This window comes from Salminus brasiliensis, chromosome 6 (assembly GCF_030463535.1).
Source record: "Salminus brasiliensis chromosome 6, fSalBra1.hap2, whole genome shotgun sequence".
In the NCBI taxonomy this organism is placed as follows: Eukaryota; Metazoa; Chordata; class Actinopteri; order Characiformes; family Bryconidae; genus Salminus; species Salminus brasiliensis.
In genome coordinates, this window is record NC_132883.1 from 41414848 (window position 1) to 41437245 (window position 22398).

The window sequence follows — 22398 nt, forward strand, 5'->3', positions numbered from 1 at the left end:
TTTTTTTTACGAAATACGAATTAGAGGTTTGACAGCATGTGATTATTTTAGATAATAATAATTCCAAAACTTGTAATAATAATTAATAATTAATAATAATAATAATTTCTATAATTAAATCATTATTTTACGAGAATCCTGACGCTAATCAGGGGCGGGCGTGGCGCCAGTGACAAACCAGTGAGTGGCAGCATCACCATCCAATGAATGAACCGCAAAACCGAACGTCACCAGCGTCTTAGCCAATCAGGTGCTCGGAAGCTGAGGCGAAACACGCCTAATGTTCTTTGACAGCGGCAAAGAAGGGAAGGCTGCGAAAAGGATGAACCCGCTGCCTGTGTTTTGAGCTGCTGTGTAATAATTCCCCCACGTTTTCTTTCAGCTATAATGTTTCGAGCAAAGCCGTGAAGATTTGTTTTAGGGACTAGAAGAAAGAAAAGCAGCAGTTGGCGGTTTGGTAAGGGGGCTCGTGCAGCTACAGTAGCTGTTATGTTGCTAGCACTGGCTAATCAGTTAGCCGGCTTGCTAACGTCAATTTCGCTGCTTCCTCGTTCATTCAGCTAGCAGGGAGCTCTCGCTGGTTCCTTCACACTAATGTCTCTTTTTCTTATTTTATGGCAGTTTAGGGCTTATAAACGTACTGGCTAAATGTAAGTAAACGACATTTGCTGAGCAGCATGCTTGTATCTGGACCCTTAGTGCTGTTATACTCAACAGTCTGTCAGCCACTCGCCTGGGTTGTGGCTATTTTCCATTGTGAATGAGCACAACCCCCTGGAGATATGCTGTTGTCTGTATCCTGCTGCTGTAATTCAGAATAGAGACTGAAATAAAGGTATAAGCAGCTGTGAAAACAGCTGGAGGAGGACAGTAGTGGTGGTAGTAGTGTAAAGCCTGGGCTCACTATACTGTAGAAGTGCAGGGAAGCTTCTCAGTGCTGTGTATCAACACTGAAACTGAAGCCTTTTAGAGGCTCTTCCTTTCACTTTGAGACCATTCTGGTCTAAAACGATGAAAACTAATATTCATTAACTTAGATCTAGATCTAGAATAGGGATCTCATCTGATTCAGGACCTGTCTGACAGCTTTCAAGGCGGACGGTAACACATGGATGGGTGTTATTTTTAATCTGAACGACAACATGCTTGTGAACACAGTGTGCCAGCTGTGATTTCGTTAAACACCGAGCCTCTGATTGCAAGAACATGTGTTCTCTTAAAAATGGGAGGATTGTGCTTAAGTGAGACTGAGAGCCACTGCTGACTCGCGTTATATAAGACGAGGCTTAACTGTGAGTCCTCAGGCTTAATATGTTCACTATTACACAGTGTGGAATAATATCCAAGAAAATATGATGATATGATTAGAAATGCCCTTATTCTTGTTCGTGTTTGCAGATTGTGCTTAAGCTTCTTTCACAAAATCATGAAAACAATCTGTGGAATTATATTCTCATATCCTCTATCTCTCTCTCGCGCACTCTCTTGCGCACTCTTTCTGTTTCTCTTCCCTCAGCTCAGAGATGGAGACTCTAATACCCATCATTAATCGTCTGCAAGAGGTTTTCCTCACCGTTGGAGCCGATGTCGTTCAGCTTCCGCAGATCGTGGTGGTCGGTTCACAGGTCAGCATTTGCAGCTCAGCACACCACTGCAGAGCAATATCCGTGCATCCGCAAAGCTCTGGTTTGTTCATGCCATTGTGGCGGGCAGTGGTGGTGGACAGTTTGGATGATGGAGCACTTTCACAAATTGAGAATGTCCTGAGGTCTGCTCTTGCTAGGATGGGCTGATCAGGCCATGTTGACAGTTGTTTTATTTGTAAATGATTTAGCAGCACAGTATTATAGCTGTTTATTTATTTATTTATTTTTTTTTACATTGTTCTAAGATCGTTTTAACCCCCTTCCCAGACTCCTCTGCATCTACAGCCTTCTTTCTGAAGGCCTCAGGGAGCTCTCTGGATCTGGCCATGGTGATCTTCTTCACCACTTACTTTAACAATCAAGAGCAAACCAGACTAAACATCTGAGGTTAAATGAGAGAGGATTCTGCAGGACAGACTAACCATGTTCTGATCATATGCAGTTGGTGTGCTGCACCTGATTTTAATTGTAGACATTTTAAGTAGTGATAAATAGATAATATCTCAATAGGTCCCCGGACGGACAGAAAATGAGTCACCTTGTGTTTAGGGTGTAGTAACTTCAGGCTCTTGCAGATGGCGCTGAACAAGAATGATTGGGCTATATACCTGCAGGGTGTGCGAAGTGGTGGTGGTGGTGGTGGTGCAGTGCAGTGAATGTCTTGTTCGCTGTTAATGATTGGCTAAAAGGATTGATTGCATTTGGGCGTGCCAACGGCTATAGTGTGAAGGTAGCAGCTGAATCTGGTGTATGGAAGCATACGGTTATACAGGTCTACCAGCAGTGGCAGAAATCCCAGCCTGCCGGAAATTCTTCTCATTCTCCTCATTCTTGAGCAGAAGTGAGTAAAGGCCTCTTGTGTACCACTCCTCTCCTTATGGTCTGTAGTGTCCTGTGGAGAGTTCTGTCAGTAGTTGGTGGTGAAGAATCTGCCCTGACTTCTAGATGCAAATAAAGCCTGGAAACGAAGCAATTTTCATTCACAAGCCATTAAACACACCGGCGGTCCCTGTCTGTCAGTTTAGTCTTTCAGACAAATTTCGAAGCTTGAATAAAATATAATAAAATGTATTGTGAACAACATAATTTAATCATTTGACAGCCCAGGTTTAAGGGACAGCCTGCATTATTTTTTTAATAACTACAGCCCTCTTCCTTTTGATCATTTAATAATTTGTTAGATTGATTGGTAGAAAAATGTATTCCAATGTGTGTATGATTCAATCTACAGAGCAGTGGAAAGAGTTCAGTATTGGAGAGTTTGGTTGGACGGGACTTTTTGCCTCGAGGTTCAGGAATAGTCACACGTCGCCCTCTAGTGTTACAACTGGTGAACGTCCCTTCACTGGAGGAGAGGCGGAAACAGGAGCATGGTAACTACCAGCAACACAGATATCTATAGGACACTCTTTATTCATGTCTCTGTGCATGTAATACTAATAATGTCTCTTCCCGGCAGAGGAATTGTTTATTGTAAAAAAAAGTACTATTAAAAAAAAATTATTTATTCATTTTAAGAAAGCAATAAGCCACATGGGGCACAAGGCCTCTTGTGGCTTATTGTATTGATAAGCTTATAGTATTAATAATTCATGTAATAATATAGTGTTCAGTATTAATACCTGCTGTCTGTTGCATCTTCTACTTTCTCTAATGTCTAAACCTTTTCTCTCTGTGATCAGAATAAGCTTTGATAAACACGGTTTGGCCTGTCTTTTCTGCTTTCTGCTGACATCCTCCAGATTGCCCATTTTTCTACCTTTTCACTGTTTCACAGGAAATGGAACCAAAGCAAACTCTAAGAGCAGCTATCCAGGTCTCTGTGTGAACAAACAAACTCTTAAATCTGCATGAGCTCATCCCGTTTCTTTCTGTTTGAACTAGTGGTCTGCATGGGCTTAAAAGCGAAGCCCCTACCTGCGAGTCTAAAATTCTGAGACTTATTCAGGCCTGAGTGTTAACAGTGAATTTGGCTGCACTCTGAAAGCAGATATAGGCTTAAACATTGTGAGAGAGACAGAGACAGGGTTCCCACACATTCTGGAAATCTGAGACTATTTATCTAGTCATGGAAACTTCTGGAAAATGAGAGATCCTGGAAGAGCTGAGCTATTGAGGCATTAGGAGTGTATATTGTAGACACTGATGCCCTTTTTTATTGACGTTTGTAATGCAGCACCGTCTATGCTCCATCAGACAAAGTGGGTGAGTGGGTGAGTGGGTGAGTGGGTGAGTGGGTGAGTGGGTGGGTGAGTGGGTGAGTGGGTGAGTGGGTGAGTGGGTGAGTGGGTGGGTGGGTGAGTGGTAGGTAGGTAGGTACTATAATTAAAAAAAAGAAAAAAGACCCACCACACCAGAAGAAGGTATGTAGAGAAATAGATGGACTACAGTCTGGAACTGTAGAATTGCAAAGTTCTCCTGAATGGTGGAGCTGAGATAATGAGCCAAAATCACATACCTACTACTCATAATATGCTGATATGACTGTGTGTATGTTATATTGTCATGCATGAAAGTCATGTCCCAGGAAAATGTCCTGGGAATCCTGAGAGAGTCCAAATATTTCTCAAAATCAGCTTAAACTTGACCCACACCTGATGTTTTCTTGCCCACTTGGGCTTGGGCATGTTGCAGACCTCTAGTTTGAACACTTTCTTTTTGCATACTTTCACCTTTTCTTTGGAGTCTTTATTTTGATTTATCCTATAACTTACATTTGAAACTATATTATTGGTTAAAATGAGCTTTAAAATGTAGAAAATGACATTTTTATTACACTCATTGCATGTTTCATATTCATACTAAATACAACTAAAATGAGAGTTGAGATAACTGACATTTAAAGTCAGGTTTTGGGCGAATAGTTTTGCCAGTATATTATGAGCTCAAGGCTGCTTCACGAAAGCTCTTAATAACCACAGATTTCTCTCATAAGTGTTGCATTTTCTGTTCTGTCTAAAAGGAATCAAAGCAGAAGAATGGGGAACCTTCCTTCACTGCAAAACCCAGGTATGTAAACACTGTATTGCTCACTAGATCATTTTTTGTTCATGCTTGGAAATTGCAAGTACACAGTGTTTTTGTTGAGGTCAGCTGGTTAAAGTACACCCATCATCCAGCCGCCTGCAGAGGAGCTCTATTTTGTTGATTGATTTTGTGATTTTTGTTGACAGATTTTCACAGATTTCTCAGAAATCCGCAAGGAAATCGAAGAGGAGACTGATCGCATCACCAACAACAAGGTACTGAGGCAAGATGTCCCCCCACCCCCCCACCCCCCACACACAAACAGGATGGGATCATTTCAGGGCCTGCTGTCACTTCTATTTATTGCCTTCTGCCTCTCGATCAATTCTTTTGTGTCTTAATATCTTCTGCTCTTGTGTAGGGTATCAGTCCAGAACCCATACATCTGAAGATTTACTCTCCTAATGTTCTGAACCTCACCTTGGTCGACCTGCCTGGAATCACAAAGGTACCCTTTCATTCCTGATGATTTGCATGGCGTCATGATATGGATTATATTCTACATAATGTATTCGAGATCTGCCTTGTGAAACATCTTAATGTGTCAGTGATGTGATGTGTTTCACGTTGCCCTAAAATTTCAAACCGTATTCATCTTGCCGTTGGTGAATTACGAGAGTTCGGTACATGAAGCGGCAAACCGCGAACCTCAAACACTGTTGTTCCTCTTTCAAAAGAAAATCCTGCAGAAGCAAAACTGAGCCAACTCCAAAACCCCACAACTGTTACAGTCTTGACTTGTTCTAGTTACACCCCCATCATTTACATAGACCCCGCCCACTAGAGAAAACCCTACTCAAAGAATTAAAAAGGGTAAATTGTGAGGAGAATATGGTGTTGTTGATACTGGAGAGCGTCTCATCACCCTCAGACTCTAGACAGCTAGTTATGGGAATACGGGATGCTACAGGAACCAGACCTTGTGACCGCAGCTTTTCCTGTGCCAGTGTCCGTTTTTTTTTTTTTTTTTTTTTTTTTTAACAAGTAAGACTCGAGAAAGACAAATCTTTAAATGCAAACCAGGCCCCTGTTTAAATGCAGAGGCCCTGTTCACCATCCTGTTATTTTATCTTTGAATAAAACGCACTGATTTTCAATTTATGGAGGCCTACCGAGGCCTCAGATACGTTTTGCTATGATTGAATGGTTCACGAAGCCTCTGTAAATTGAACATCAGTGAGTTTTATTCAAAGGTAAAATAACAGGGTGGTAAACAGGCTTGTAACATTGTGTCTGAGCATATTTCACCCCAACCAAAGTCACATATGTATTACTTATACATTAAAACCAACTAAACATACTTAATAAACGCATTCTATGTCACTTTTAAAGACTGGTGTGCATTATCTGGACCAAAAATGCCAAATATTGAGTCAAACACGATCCATTATTTACTCCTCAGGTTCCAGTTGGTGACCAGCCGGAGGACATTGAGACTCAGGTTCAAGAGATGATTCTGTCCTTCATCTCCAACCCAAACTCCCTCATCCTGTGCGTGTCCCCGGCTAACTCGGACCTGGCCACGTCCGACGCTCTCAAACTGGCCCGTGAAGTGGACCCAGATGGTGAGGATGGTTTTAGGCAGATCTCCTGTCTCCCTCTGCGGGGGCAGATGGCAGATGCCTCAGCCTCAGCCTCCGGGAGTCTATTATTCTGTCTGTGTTGGGCTTTTTGATGTAGGCCTTGTTCTTCTACTGCACACATGGCCTGTACAGCTTCTACAGCTTCATGTTTCCCCTGTCTGTAGTCTGTGGCAGAGCAGAGAAGGTTCTCTGGAGTTTTTCACTTTGGCAGGCTGGCCCCCGGCCAGTCATCTGCCTGTGCTGAAGTACATTTTCACAAATGTGATATTTTCAATGTGCGCCACTGTTTCATGTAGCTGTTACATAAATCTTACATTGGCTGTGCATTGGCAAGAACCTGGCAATATAGTTATAATATACTGTAATTTTAGCAAAACTGACCATCATAGTCATAAAATCAGTAAACTTGACTTTTACTGCAGTCAGAGCAGCGTTTCTTCTGAAATCAAGGGTATTAAAAAGAGTTTATCCTGCTTTTGTCGGAGTAACTGTCTATACTGTCCAGGGAAGAAGGCTTTCTACTAGATTTTGCTCTGAGTGTTTGATGGCATTCAGCGACAACAGTGTTAGTTAGGTCAGGTCATGATGATGATCACCACCCCACCTCATTCCTTAACTCCCCAACAGTACTGGATGGAGCACCATCTATCATTCCAGAGAACACAGTTTCACTGCTCCACAGCTCAATGCTGGGGGGCTTTATACCCCTCTAGCCCACGCCTGGCACTATTAGGCAGCGTGGTGCCAATAGATTCACGTTTATCTGCTCCAGAGAGTCTTATTCTATTGGCAGTACTTCTCTTTAGGGACTAGACAAGCTGTGTGTGTGTGTGTGTGTGCATTCGCACATCTGTGTCAGCAATGGGTGCAACTCAAAGTCGCTGAATGCATTCATTAGAAGGGGTGTCCACAAACATTTGGACATATAGTGCGTGTAGCAGTTGGGGGTTTAAAAATGTAATAAATCACCTGTGCCACCAGTCTTTACAGAGAATTAGTAATTTTGAGAATCAAAACAGTGCTGCAAAACATAATATCGTGATACTTCAATGTATCTCACAGCGATTTAGTTTTTTAATATTTTGACAAAAGCATCTTGGTGGGTTTTACAGAGTCCAGTATTGGGGTATTGGGATATTTTTTAAACCCACATGCACAAACATCGCCCGAGACAGTAGATGGCACTGTATGCTCAATTCAATAGAAAAGTGAGGTGGTTGCTCATTCCTCAACCTCACACTCAGGTAGGGCTTACAAATAAATAATGACAGACAGCAGAAAATGCTGTCCTTGAGGTTATGGGTCTAATACCACATTGGGGGGCACAGTATGACTGAGCTTGTGATCAGTCTGTCAGTTGGTCAATTTCACCTTTTCAGTACAGTGTTATTTAGTGATATTTACTCAGTGTTATTGATTCTCTACTCAAAATAACCTTTTTTTCTTTTTGGGCCAAAAAATGAGAATCATTTAAATATTGTTTGAATAAATTTTAATCAATTAAAACATTTTTTAAATCGATGTAGTTTCCACAGCTTTTCACATCCAATTCTGTGATTGTGTGTGTTTGTGTGGTTAGGTCGACGGACTCTCTTGGTCGTGAGCAAGTTAGACCTGATGGATGCTGGAACTGATGCACTGGAGGTTCTGCTGGGCAGGGTCATCCCGGTCAGGCTGGGCATCATTGGAGTGGTCAACAGGTGAGTCCATAATGAATGCATAGACGATATCTTTGGAATATGTTCACTGGTAGAAATGACCAGAGTGTGTGATTATATATGTGTGTGTCCTTATGTTTGTGGACACTCCTTTTAATGAATGCACCCACAGATGTGCAAATACACACACCCAGCTTGTCTAGTCCCTTGTCTATAGAGAAGTACTGCCAATTGAATAGGACTCTCTGGAGCAAATAAACATGAACCTATTGCCTAATGCCAGGAATGGGCTAGAAGGGTATAAAGCCCCCCAGCATTATTAGTGTTATTTATATAATATGTTCATTCATATATGATTATATGATATTGTTGCTTGCACACAAAAACCTCCAAAATCTCCAAAATGACAGCTTTACAAGGGAAGGAAAACTTTTTATGGAAGTTTGAAAATATATAATATAAATACATACATTTTGGAGCATTTCTATTGGTCCATTTATCATGAAATCCTGGTCTAGGGCTGTAGGGTATTGTAACAAATGAAATTGCATAATTATTTTTTGTTCTGCTATATATTGTGATTTAAAAAATTGCAATTTTTAATTGCACCAGATTTTACCAGATGTCGGTGATCCGATAATTCAAAACAAAAGTCATAACATTAATTATTCACTGTGTATCCAATATTGGAGTAAAAAAAAAACAAGCAGGTATAATCTGCCTCTGGTAGATATATCAAGGAGAATGAGAACAGTATGCATTTCTTTTGCCTGTAAGAGCAGTAAAAGTAAAAAAAAAATTGACATTGCATGTCCTGTGATATGACTAGTGCACATGTACACTATGCGATAACAATGCTGAACGGATATACTGTGCAGCCCTAATTCGGAACAACTGTCAGATTTTAGATGACGTCAAAAAGTGAAAAATGGCAAAAATAGATGTTTAAGAGTTGAGGTGCTTTGCAGAGGTAGAAAAGTTGCCTACTAAAACTTCCTTCACTCCCTGCTTTTGTTCCCCGTAAATACGTTCTAGAAATTTCAGAGTTGTCCTCCTTTTATAAGTACAAATGAGTTTCACTGGTTATAGCTGTGCAGCATGTTATTAGAGAAAAATCCATTTTGGATTTGTAGCTGCGAAATATCAACGTGCATCTCGATAATGAAGCATTTAATCAATGTTCTGAATTATTGCAGCCATTCAGAGACTGGCAATCAATATTTAGGATGGGCCTCGGCAACATTAGTGTCTTGGTACCCAGAATTTTCTCTCTCTTCACTTCTTCAAATCCCATGCCCTTGCTGAGGTGTATTTTTCCAGCTGTCCTCCTCGCTCTAGTTCAAGTCCATGGCCCACAGGGCAAAGCGTCTACCACTGATATCCACCAATGGAGTGGTGTGTTTGAGATAAGCAGCGGGGGCTTGCTTTTTTTTTTTTTTTTTTCCTTTTCCTTTCCCTGCTGCAGCGGCTTTTACATGGTCCCTCTAGGGTCCTAAAGGAGAACAGGCCCAATTTAGCAGCACGGAAAACACCCTCCCTCCAATGACAATTCATACTGCTAACATAATCGCTGTTAGCCACAGGCAATCCCCCTTCTCACTCTAACTCTCTCTTATTCTCTGTCTCTCTCTCTTTTTCTTTCTCTCTTTCTCAGTTGCTACTTGACTCCTTGTCCTTCCCAGGATTTGAAAGCAAAGGCTTTGCAGTCTTTGCGCTTAGAGGTTTGCGTTTTAATGAGCGGGCCATTGTGCCACTCTAACCCTCAAGCCACTTGGAAAGTCTTTCTTTTTTTCCTTTCTAAAGTAACACATGATAACATGACGGCAAAAGAAGCTTCTTGGCTTTTGCAGTTTCCAGAAGAATGCACAGGGGCGTTCTTCACATCCTGCTTAGGAGGCGTAAGCTGGCGCAGAGATTTTTCTAGCAAACATCTCAACAAGCCCTGTTTCAGCAGCTTTAATAGCTTTTCTTTTCCGGTAGTCGGCAGTGTTCTGTTATCTTCTTTCTGTCCTCCTGGAAAGCGCTTGGAATGCACTGTAGTTGTATTGATCTAAAAATATGCTCCCCTTTTGCTCTTCTTTAAAATAGATGGGAAATCACTGTGCAGTTCTGTTTGTTTTTCTGGAAAATAAAAAAAACAAGCTGCCATAAACTGACAAAACATTCAGGCAAAATTGAGTTGCATATGAAATCATGGGTCTGAGAATCAGCTTTAGCTTGTGTCAGGAATTTTTGGTTTGAAGAAAACACGATGTGCGTATTGCAGTAAATTCATAAACCAATACCAATATTTCTACTTTAGAGTCATAACCTGAGATCAGGTGATGATTCTTGGCTTTTGCGGTTTCCAGTAGAAAGCACAGGAGCGTTTTGTCACATCCTGCTTTGGAGGCGTGAGCTGGTGCAGAAGGTTTTTCTGAACACAGTGTTCTGTTACCTTTTTTCAGACCTCTTGAAGGCTCTGTAGTTTGATTGATCTAAAAATATGTTCCCCTTTTGCTCTTCTTCCAAATAGATAGGAAATACAATCTGTCACATAAGGACAAAATAACACTTTTGGGCAAAATGAAAAAGTGTGTCTGAGACTCTGTGTATATACACACACACATATACACACACACACACACACACACACACACACACATATATATATATATATATATATATATATATATATATATATATTTGTATTCCTACCCAATTTAGAAGAGCCACTCTTTAGGGCTTCCCCTGTCACTTGCAAAATTTTCCCAACATTAAGAGGGTGAAGACAGAGGTGCATGCTTCCTCTGATGCGTGTGAAGTCAGTCATAGCTTCTTTCCGAACTGCTGCCGATGCAGCATCACTCTGAGGAAAATGCCGGATCCCCAGCTCTGATACATCAGCTTACAAACACCAGTGCTGGCCAACATTACACTAACTGTGATTTAGAGAAAGAGCAGCATCTACCCATCCAACGAGAGCCTGGTCAGCTGTGCCCACTCAGGCTCCGGCTACTGATGGCAAAGCAGCATGACTTTTAAGCTTCAGCTTCAGCCTGTGTCAGAATTTCTTGGTTCAGACTACACTTACAGTAAGTTTGGATGAAAACAGGATGTGAATATTGCAGTAAATTCATAATCCAATATCTGCATTTTTGGGGTCATGATAACATGACATCAAATGATTCTTGGCTTTTGCAGTTTCTAGGAGAATACACAGGGGAGTTTTTCACGTCCTGCTTTGAAGGCAGTGCAGAGATTTCTCAATCAAACAACACAGGAAGGTCTGGTTTAGCAGCTTTAGAGGTTTTCTTTTCAGTCCTCTTGGAGGGCACTATGGTTTTATTGATCTAAAAATAGGTTCTTTGAAATAGATAGGAAATCTTGGAAAAGTTCAGTTTTTTCTTTTATTCCAGGAAAGAAAACTGAACTGCCAACTGCAAAACAAAGACAAACTAACTGCAGTCTTGGGGTGAAATCATGTGTCTGATGATTGAACTTTGAACATTGAATTGAGCTCCAACATTTCTTGGCTCCAACTGTACTTATAGTAAGTGAGTGATTGAAAGAAAATCATCTTCAGTGCCTGTGGCCCCGCCTGGGGCATAGGTTGCCATCAAATGCTCTCCAGCTATCCCGGTCAGCTATCCCGGTCCTGAGCCATTTGTTTCCAACTGTCCCCAGGTGTGGCCTTTCCTTTTTCACGTCTTCCTCCAGGTCATGGTGTCATGTATTCTTTTTTTTTTTTTTTTTTTTTGTGTAACCCCTCTTCCTTTCCCACCACATGGTGCTGCATATCGGCTTGGCCTGTCCATCGCCAGCATCTTTGGAGATTCTCTTCCGCTGGTGTCTAGCTTGTTCGCTAATAAGAAGGATTCTTCTAAGGCAGGTGTGGATTCCTTTCATGGCTCCGTAAAGTAAGACTGGCTTCATGATTCTATTTAAAATCCTGATCTTGATTTGTGGACCAGACGTTCGTTCTTCATTTGATGGAAACTGCCTTTGCCTTGCTGATTCGAGTTCTAGTATCAGCAATATGAATATTTGTCTACACCTTTTATCCAGTACCTCTGCATTTAAGAGATCAAGCTTCAGTGTTTGTGTCACGGTTAAGTAGGCTTAGGCGAAATGGCCTGAAATATTATATCATGATACCGAAAAATTGTCACCGTATACAACACGTTGATTTCAATGGACTGTTATCACTGCAGTGGGATAAGCACTTTTTGCCGTTATAGAGCACAAATACTCTGCCAGTCAAAAGGGAATATTCATGTGTTGTTGTTTTTTTTTAATAATTGCTGAAACAAAAGTGTATTAGAATTGTGTAGGTCCTCTTCTGGTCTTCATGATCTCACACTGCTTTGTCAGCATCTTTCACTGCTGTCCGCACACCTCCTATAACAGTCACACATGTTTTTTATGGTATAAATCTGGTAATTGTGTTGTCCATGACATGAATTCCTTCAAACACATCCAAAACTGCTGTTGAACCTCATCATACCAGTGTTTAGCACACTTTGGGCAGTGTAGCACCAATCTCTCTTGACCTCTCCTTTCTCCATCTCAGGAGCCAGCACGACCTGAACACCCAGAAGACCGTGGAGGACTCTTGCCGTGATGAACAGGCCTTCCTGCAGCGCCACTACCCATCCCTGGCCTCTCGCTGTGGCTCGCGCTACCTGGCCCGCACCCTGAGCCGCCTGCTGATGCACCACATCCGTGACTGCCTCCCCGAGCTCAAGACCCGCGTGACGGTGCTTAGTGCCCAGTACCAAACTCGTCTCAGCAGCTACGGGCAGCCTGTGGAGGACCACAGCGCCACCCTGCTGCAGATCGTCACCAAGTTTGCCAGCGACTACTGCAACACCATAGAGGGCACGGCCAGGCACATCCAGACCACTGAACTGTGAGTGCTTCAAAATTACGGGCTTCTAAATATCAAATGATGCTTGAAGGTGTTTTGGTGATGCAGAGATCACGAAATTGAAGGTTGAGGTTCAGTGGTTGTGAAAACAAGAAAAAGGGGCAAGCCCAATTTTTCCAGGCCACTGTTGGCTGTATAGAATCGTCAGTGGCATTTCAACAATGGGGAGTTTGGGACCAAAATCTCTCCTCTTTATTGTGAAAAAGGTTATTTGGCAAAAAATGACCTCTATTATGTTCCATGTAGCATTTCATGAGACCCTGCCTGTTAAAGGACTCAAGCCTTTTCCTCAGAGCCTTAAGATGTCGACCATGTATATACTACTTTCCAAATGTGAAGGGCCCAGGACCTCATGAGCATGGCTTGTGAAGCCACGGTTGCGATGCTGGGTGAGGTCATTGGCTGACATAGTAACAATGCTAACATCGTGCTTGCGATGCTAATGCTGCAGTAGCGATGCTGGACAAGACAGTCGTGGTAGTGATGCTAACGCTGTGATAACGATGCTAACGAGGTCGGTGGGTGGTTTGGTAGCGATGCTAATTGCGTGATAGCCACAACAGTGATGCTAATGCCGCCCTATCAATGCTGGGTAATGCCAGCTGGCACCACAGTAGCAATGCTAACGGCGCAGCAACGATGCCAATGCAAATGCAGTTTTTTCTGCGCTGAGCCTGGTGCAGCAACTTTAGAGACACTGTTCTCCAGGACACTCTAGAGCAACCACGCTCTAGCCACAATGCCCAGTGCCATCCAGTAGATAGAGGGGTATAATGCCCTGCAGCACTGGGAGCACTGGGCTGTAGGAACTGACTTCTCTAGAGGGCTGCAGCTCTCTGGCTACACCTCTGGTATAGGTTTGAGTGGCATTTTGATCTTTAACTAATCATCCTTTATCAGAACCTGGCCTCCCTAAAACTCTGATGGTGGAATACCATCAAATCGTCACAGCAGTGTTCCCAAATCTGATGAAAGGCCTTTGCAGAAGGGTAGAGGCTGTTACTGCAGCACAGGGAAAACAACTCTAGAGGAGCAGGTGTCTACAAACCTTTGGACACATGTCAACGCATGTCAAAGCCAAGACTAGACAGTAGCTGATTTATACACACACTCGCCACCTACTGGACAGGGGTGTGAATTACTTAAATTGACAGCAGATCACCCTCAGTGTTGGAAAAATCTGAAAGCTGTCCGTCATTTTGACAGATTACATAATTATTAAAAATGATATATATAAAAATAAAAAATGATATAATAATCTCCCGGCAAATATTCAGTTTTCCGTCAATGAGATGCTTCAAACATCTCTATGCCTCCTCAGCTCCAGACATATCCCTGTCTAAACAGCATTAAGCATTCTTTTATCCTCCCAGAACATAACTAGAACATCTCGTTCTGTCTTCTTCATCTTTGCTAAGCGTTTGATGGATATTGAACGGTACACGTTTGCTGTGTGTAGCTGTGTGGAAACGGCAGGCAGGTAATTAGCTAGAGCCCCAAGCCTCTTTACTTTCTCTCAGTACACCGAGGGCCCCAATTATGTTTCCTTCCCTGACTGGTGTCACTGGCTATTGATTAGCATGGTGTATGACTGCTGTTAAGTGCTGCCTGTTGACACAATCAAGCTAAGCGCTTTGCCCGCGGAGATGCTGATCATGCTGTTGTTGTTTTTTGGTGTGTGTGTGTGTGTGCTGGTGTTGTACAGGTGTGGTGGTGCTCGTATCTGCTACATATTCCATGAGACGTTCGGGCGAACCCTGCAGTCCATCGACCCTCTAGGGGGGCTCACCGAGCTGGACATTCTCACTGCCATCCGGAACGCCACAGTAAGAATGTGTCTGTTTGCGTTGCTGATCATTTTGTTTGTTTTGCTCAGCCATTTCTGGACCTTTTTGGCCCCTCCCAAGACAAAGTACCATACCTTTATTATATTATTTATATATATTATATGATAATGTTTCCATGTTTAGGTGAATGAATGTCTTAAGCATGGTGTGTTAACCCCCTGGAATACCGTAGACAGGGTGCTTTTTCTCAGTTCTGCAACGAAACTAAATGCAGTTGAATGAGTGCACTTGAAATGGCAGGTGCATTGTGGGTAACGTATCTCTCCCACCGTAGGGTCCGCGGCCAGCCCTGTTTGTTCCTGAGGTGAGCTTTGAGCTGCTGGTGAAGAGGCAGATTAAAAGACTGGAGGAGCCCAGCCTGCGCTGCGTGGAGCTCGTGCACGAGGAGCTGCAGAGGATCATCCAGCACTGCTCATCTTACAGTACGCAGGTAACCCCTCCTCTCATCTACTGCTTATCATATTAATAATGCAGTAATTAATACAGTAATTACTTGTACAGTGTAGACTTCTAGACACAGAGATTTTTAGATAGCCATCCAATATTCCAAGGTTGTAAGTTATTAAATATTTTATATTTATACGATATTTATTACAGAAATTATTATTTGGAGGGGGGGGTTATCTGAAGATTCGTTCACTGTTTATGCAGGAGGCATTCTGGATTTTAGGTTATGCAGTTTTCCCCTGTTGTCTGATTAATCATCTACGGCTCTGTTAAGAATTCTAATATCTAAAGCTGTGAAACTGCACAGGAGTAGCATACTGAGTTCAGTTACATTTACATGTACAGCCTTTGGCTGATGCTCTTATCCAGAGCATCTTACACTTGAATCATGTTACACAGGTTGGAGAACTTAGTGTTAGGAGTCTTGCACAAGGACTCTTATTGGTGTAGTGTGTTTGCCTGGCTGGGAAACTGAATGGAAAACTAGAGCTTTGCAAAATGACTATTTATTGTATTGTGGATTTTTTTGTTTCCGTATTGTGGACAACATTTCATTACAAAGAGTGTAATCAGTCTTGTTTAATTCAATGGAGTGAAGCACATTTTGAGTAAAAATGACAGTTGTCAGTATGGGAGAGTATTTGGATAGCAGTTTCCGGTTGATGCATTTTGTCTACATGACTAAATATTGTGAAATATTGTATATTGTAGAAAATGTCTTTAAATATCGTGTTGTATATTGTTTTCCTATCCTGCCCTGCTCTAAAGCAGTGTTGTTATCCACTACCCTACACAACCTGTTCATTTGATATATGTATCTGCAGCCATTGGTTTCATATTGTTGAAAACATTGTGTGAAGGTCACAAAGTCACTAATACAAATGAGCAGACTGTGTCAAAATAAGACTCAGTAATACAAACGAACAAAGAAGCTGTGTCAAAATGACTCACTAATACAAACAGTGTCAAAATAAGAGCCAGTAAAACAGTGTCAAAATAAGAGCCAGTTGAACAGACCTTCTCAAAATAAGTCCCTAATACAAATGAACAGTCTTTGTAAAAACAAAAGCCAAAAATATAACACAAAGACAGTGCCAAAATAAATCACTAATACAAACAAATGGACTGTGTCGCAGTAGAAGCCAGTAATACAAAAACGAAACAGTAAAGCAAAGTACTTTCAAACTGAAAGTGAAATTGCTCTCACATTTGTCTCCCTTTTTCTTTTTGCTGTTCTGAAAAATGATCCGATCTGTGACTCAAAACACCTGATTTTTGTGATTCATTACACATTATATAGTAATCATGATATGGAACAATTGAACAATGCAAGTAATACACACACACACACACACACATAAGACATTTGTATAATGCATGATATTTATTTTGAGATTTTCATTATTATGATATTATGACAAGCAGACAAAATCATCAGTGACCGATGTTGTGCTTGCAGATAAACTGCGATCAGATACAATGATCAGAATTATTAACATTTGAAACAGTGTGCTTTTGGTTGGGTTTTGTGCTGCAGTGTATCAGTAGTAACGCGTTAAGTGTGTGCCTCGTTTGACAAGTAAAAATAATGTCCCCTGTGCTTCTGTCTTCATTGTACTTTGTACGTTGTACATCAGTAGGATTCACCATGTCTCTTAAAGTCTTTCTCTAATTAGTCTCCATTTCAGCAATGCAGTCCTGTCAGATTCTGGCATGATTTCACTGTGAAATTGAATAGAAGGTGCATAATTGGTTGTCTTTTTCTACACGCCGTGGAAGAATGCTTGATTTAGAGCGAAGAAATCCCACTTCGGCTTGTCTTTTTCTGCTTGTTTGCTTCACCAGACGAACATGACTAGTGTTTGAAACACACCCCCCCCTCTTCTGCAGAACGAGTGGACTGATTTCACACTGTAACCGTGTTTATCCAGGCCACATATAAAGTGGAATTGAAGCCTTTTCCTGAGAACTCATCAAAATAACTCATTGTGGTTGAAGTCTGATGGTAGAAGGTAGTGTAGCACTGATACCGATACTGTATCGGTATCGCTGCGGATACAGGCACTTGCACACAGTATCGTTATCGGCAATAGAGAGCACAGATACCACAAAGCTTATTGACGCCGTACTTTTTTAACATAGAAAATTTTGGTTTGCATACAACAAGTAAACAACCAGTAAACAGCAAGTCATAATTAGTTATTAATAGTTATTAAGGCCACATACTGAAGTTTAGTATCTTTTTATAAAAAGCTGTTTGTCCAGATTACGTTTAGCTGTTTAGCAAGATTATGCTTCTCTACTTACTGCATTTTTATTGTGTCTTTTCTCTGAAACCTTTCAAAGGTAAAGGTAAAGGTGCACATATTTGTCACTGTACAGTGTACACTGTACAGCGAAATGTGTCCTCCGCATTTAACCCATCTGTGGTAGTGAACACACACACACACACACACACACACACGCTAGTGAACTAGGGGCAGTGAGTACACACACACCCAGAGCGGTGGGCAGCCAACTCCAGCGCCCGGGGAGCAGAGAGGGTAAAGGGCCTTGCTCAAGGGCCCAACAGTGGCAGCTTGCCAAGCCCGGGAATCGAACAGCGGTGGCTCTAACCGCTGAGCCACCACTGCCCCAAATGTGCAGTTACTCGAACAGTATGTGCTGTTCTTTTTAGGGATTATCAGGATTTATAGCCGTCTATCGAGCATTTAAGTCAGAGTTAGAAACGGGATCGGTACTCTGTATCGGCAGATACTTGAAAATCTGGTATCGGTATCAGAAAGGAAAAAGTGGTATCGGTGCATCCCTACTAGATGAACTAGATTTCAGTGTGTCCCAGAGAGTCCCAAAAAAGCAGCAGTTTTGGTAAGATCAGAAATCTACAGGTGGAGTACAGTGAGCTCCACTGCGTTTTGCGCCACATTCAGTCCTATTGCTTTGAAAAATGCAAGCATTAAACATTGGATAATGAAATACAAGCATAATAATAACACAGAATATGGATTATCATTTAATTAAGTAATTAATTATATAATGATTTTATTATAAATTAAGTACATATACATATTATTATTGTTGTAATTTAAATGTAAACTACTACTTGAATTCTTTCATTTTGTACTGTACAGATTGGAAAATGTTAAGTTGAATTCCTGCTAGTTTATGCAGCTCAAGTTCACATTCCTTGTATTCGTACACACACACACACACACTCTCACACACAATTGACATGGGGTAACATTTCATTAAAATTCAGCTCTTCATCGTTTGCCTTATCTGTCCTTTCCTCTTGCCTGCTCTGTTTACATTCGTCACACAGTATCACTCTTTTATTCGCTGCTTTCCATTCAGACTCAGTGTCAATATTCCAGACTGGGACTGTGTGAGTACAGGTGTGCAGATGGCTGATAAAGGCTCTCTCTCATTACTCAGAATGTACTGAGAGGATAAAAATGTAGAGTCACTCGCACACATTAAATAATTGACTTATTTGCACCTAATCCATCTTTTTGTGTGTAAAAGGAGCTACATATTAGCTATATGTGTTGACTCTGTGATCTTACACTCGTGTGTGTGTGTGTGTGTGTGTGTGTGTGTGTGTGTGTGTGTGTGTGTGTGTGTGTGTGTGTACACATTCACAGGAACTCTTGCGGTTTCCAAAACTGCATGACTCGATCGTGGAGGTGGTGACCACCCTACTCAGAAAACGTCTTCCAATCACCAACGAAATGGTAAGAAACTGGATTCCCATACAAACGTACTGGATCACCACGCCGGTCGTCTGCTCAGCTAACTGGGTGGCTTTGTGTGTTCTGTTTTAGGTCCATAATCTGGTGGCGATAGAACTGGCCTACATCAACACTAAACACCCAGACTTCACTGACGCTGCACAAGTGTCGGCTTCAGTCAACAGTCAGCAGGTATTCATATATGAAAGCATACAATATCAATATGAGCAATAAAAGCTTTGTAAAATTGCCTTTGTTGTTCATTATCTCAACGATTCTGCGAAAATGTTCATTTTACTCCAAAAACTAAATTTCCCCACATTTTTTACCAATGATTCTGAATAGTACTGCATATCTATTTGTTTTTCACAACTTTTGGCAGAGTGTCAAGATAAATGGACCAGTAAAAAATGTTTGGAATACATTTTTTTACATTGACTTCCATTGAAAGTTAAGAAGTGTTTTTCCTTTGCCTGTAAAGTTTTATACCATTTTATAGATACAAGATTTTTGCATGACAGAAAAAAAATCTAGTAGTAGGTGTCCCAATACTTTTGTCTATATAGAGTATGTGTACGTACAGGTGCAGATATATATCTCTCTCGTTTGTCTTCTTAGACTGAGTCCCTGGATGGAGGGAAGAGATGGAAGAATGAGAAGATACCCTCAGAGGACAAAGGCCAGGTGCCAGGCTTTGGAAGCCCCTCCAAAACAATTAACTTGTTGGACACGGTAAGAACCTGTAAGAGAAAGTAAGTGAATCCTTTGGAATTACCTGGATTTCTGCATGAATTACTAATAAAATCTAAACTAATTGATCAAATTTATTGCTTATATAACTCACCAATTAACTAAATGAATGACACACACACAGTTGTACTGTTCATGTCTTTTATTGAGCACATTGAGTAAACATTTACACTGCAGGCTAGAAAAAGTAAGTGATTGGAAGTGCGGGTTTCAGAGGTGCTTTACCAGTTGCACACAGGCACGCAGAGCCAGATTACCTAAAAAGACAGATCACATTTTATCAGCAATCAGTGTAGAAATCCAGGTAACTCCAAAGGGATCCCTTAGTTGTTGTTTTTTTCCTTGCAACTGTAGTTCCAGCTTAGAAGCAGTCTACAGTGGAACTGTCCCAGAAGCAGAATGTCTCAGTAGATATGTTATGGGGTTGTTCAATAAGATTGCCCTGTGAATGGACTTGTGGCTATAAAGTATTCTGTTAGAAACTGGGTCAGATATCTGAGTATATCCCTCATTAGGTTGTTGCTTATTGATACTTTGTGATCGATGAATTTGCTTTTGGGCTCGTTAGGCTGTGCCGATTTCCAGAAAGCTGAGCACTCGAGAGCAGCGGGACTGCGAAGTCATCCAGCGCCTCATCAAATGCTACTTCCTCATTGTACGCAAGAACATCCAGGACAGGTGAGAAGCGCAGTAGCAGCACTATTGGAATTAAAGCTATAGACAGTCTTATGCAAAAGTATGGACACTCCAGCTCAATATTACTGTTATTATTTGCTCAATTTGCCATTGTAGTAAAAACAATAGTATGAAATGTAGTGCATGCAAATGTATTGCAAAGTAAAGTAAAGGGAAAATGAATCAGAAAATGAATACAAAAAAAAGTACAATTTTGACATGAGCTGTCCTCGTGACTTTATAAAAGAACCTCAGCATGAAGCATGAAAGACTCCAGTGGATTATCGGACTCTGGTGAAACAAAGAAATGCTGAATTTTCAGTTTAAAAAGGGCAGAATCTTTTAAAATCCTCTTACAGTGCATTCACTGTCTTGTAAAGTTGAATTACATTATTCTTACTCTTTAGAGAAATGAGCGGTTCATTGAACTGAGCTGCATAAAATAACTAGAAGGCATCCCATCCTGCCCCTTTCCACCCTCCTGCCAATACTGCTCTCTTTACCCCATGTTTTTCCCCCTCCCTCTGCGTCTTCCCTTTTTTTCCCTGCAGCGTGCCCAAAACAGTGATGCACTTCTTGGTGAACTTTGTGAAGGAGCGGCTGCAGAGCGAGCTGGTGGGGCAGCTCTATAAGCAGCCTCTGCTGCAGGAGCTCCTCATTGAGTCTCAGGACACGGCACAGCAACGAACAGAGGTGTCCCAGATGCTGGTGGTGAGTTTGGAATCAGTGTTTTTCATTAAAAAAAAAAGGCATTAAACACCTCAACTCACTCGAATCACACCTTTTGACTCGCATTAGCCATAGTATTTACATCTGCAATATATTAGTAATTATAAAATGCATCGAAAAATAACCTTGAAGCACTGTGCACAAGTTTGGGCATCCCAAGAGATTTGAGCTCTCAGATAATTTCTACCAAGGTCTCAGACCTTAATTAGCTTGTTAGGACTGTGCCTTGTTTACAGTCTTCGTTAAGAAAGGCCAGGTGATGCAAATTTTCAAAGCTTTAGAAACAGTCTGACTCAGCTGAGTGCTAAGCAGCTGCCTAGCATGCTAAAAATTAAAATAATTGATGCCCACAAAGCAGGAGAAGACTTTGAGAAGATAGCAGGTAGCCGTTTCCTCAGTTCACAATGTGATTAAGAAATGGCAGTCATCAGGGAAGGTAGAGGTCAAGTTGAGGTCTTGAAAACCTTTACAGAGAACTGCTTTCCGTCATGCTTTGAACTTGCTTTAGACTGTTGCACTCCGTGGCACAGGGAACATGTCACTGGTAGAGATTCAATACATTCCAGCAAATTCAAAAAATGTGTAAAAACACATGAAGAAGAAAAGAAATTCGCTTCTACAGCAGGATGTTGATCCTAAACTTTACAGGCACAAGCTGAAGGTCCCCATCACAGTTCCCCAACCTAAACCTCACCAATAATCTGTGGCTAGACCTCTTTTTATTGGTTCGTCGTTATTCGTCTATCTAAAGCACATTTCTCCAGAAGTCCTGGTCTTTGTCTAGGTGTTCTCTGGCAAACTTTAGTCTTACCCTGATGTTTAATTCTTTTACAGCAAGGCTTTCCTCCTTGCCCACTTCAAACTTATTCGGCCTCTTTTTAATGGTAGATGCTGTACCTGTAGTTCTGCTGGTGACATTTTAAGATTGTTGATGACTTATTTACTCATCTTAAGGTCTGCTTTTGGGCTAAGCTTGCAAAGACGGCCTGATTTGGCCACGTTGGCCAATGATTTGGTGGACAGTGGACCGGATGAGCTCTAATAGTTCTGAAAGCTTTTTAAATCCCTACAGAGACTCCTGTGCAGCTACAACCTTCTTTCTGAAGGCCGCAGAGAGCTCTCTGGATCTGGCCATGGTGATCATCTTCTTCACCACTCACTTCAACAATCAGGAGGTTTAAATAAGACAGACTCCTCCAGAATCCCCTCTAACCATGTTCTGATCACCTGCAGCTGATTTTGAATTTAGGCATTAAGTAGTAATACATTTCGGGGCATTTCGTTTTAGGTTTAGTAGAAGATCAAATGATCTTCATGTGTAGAAATATGATTTTGGACAGAAGTTTTTGGACTTAACAGCAAGGCACATGTATGGGCGTGTGTGTGTGTGTGCTTG

At 41.5% G+C, this 22398-nt stretch overlaps 1 protein-coding gene across 2 annotated transcripts in view; it reads left to right on the forward strand.

Moving 5' to 3' along the window:
* The first annotated feature begins 294 nt into the window (after nucleotides 1–294).
* Nucleotides 295–22398, forward strand: part of LOC140557716 (dynamin-1-like protein) — a 28899-nt gene continuing 6795 nt past the window's right edge. The window contains exons 1-17 of one of the 2 annotated variants that reach the window (XM_072682438.1): nucleotides 295–354; nucleotides 1517–1625; nucleotides 2878–3019; nucleotides 3424–3462; nucleotides 4609–4655; nucleotides 4820–4888; nucleotides 5035–5121; nucleotides 6076–6238; nucleotides 7836–7956; nucleotides 12467–12805; nucleotides 14529–14649; nucleotides 14945–15100; nucleotides 18762–18851; nucleotides 18942–19040; nucleotides 19467–19580; nucleotides 20167–20276; nucleotides 20825–20984. In XM_072682438.1, the coding sequence (XP_072538539.1) occupies nucleotides 1524–1625; nucleotides 2878–3019; nucleotides 3424–3462; nucleotides 4609–4655; nucleotides 4820–4888; nucleotides 5035–5121; nucleotides 6076–6238; nucleotides 7836–7956; nucleotides 12467–12805; nucleotides 14529–14649; nucleotides 14945–15100; nucleotides 18762–18851; nucleotides 18942–19040; nucleotides 19467–19580; nucleotides 20167–20276; nucleotides 20825–20984 (1959 nt within the window). In that variant the 5' untranslated portion in view covers nucleotides 295–354; nucleotides 1517–1523. Of the gene's footprint in view, nucleotides 458–1516; nucleotides 1626–2877; nucleotides 3020–3423; nucleotides 3463–4608; nucleotides 4656–4819; nucleotides 4889–5034; nucleotides 5122–6075; nucleotides 6239–7835; nucleotides 7957–12466; nucleotides 12806–14528; nucleotides 14650–14944; nucleotides 15101–18761; nucleotides 18852–18941; nucleotides 19041–19466; nucleotides 19581–20166; nucleotides 20277–20824; nucleotides 20985–22398 lie in introns of both variants that reach the window. The other variant, XM_072682437.1, reaches the window with a different exon arrangement.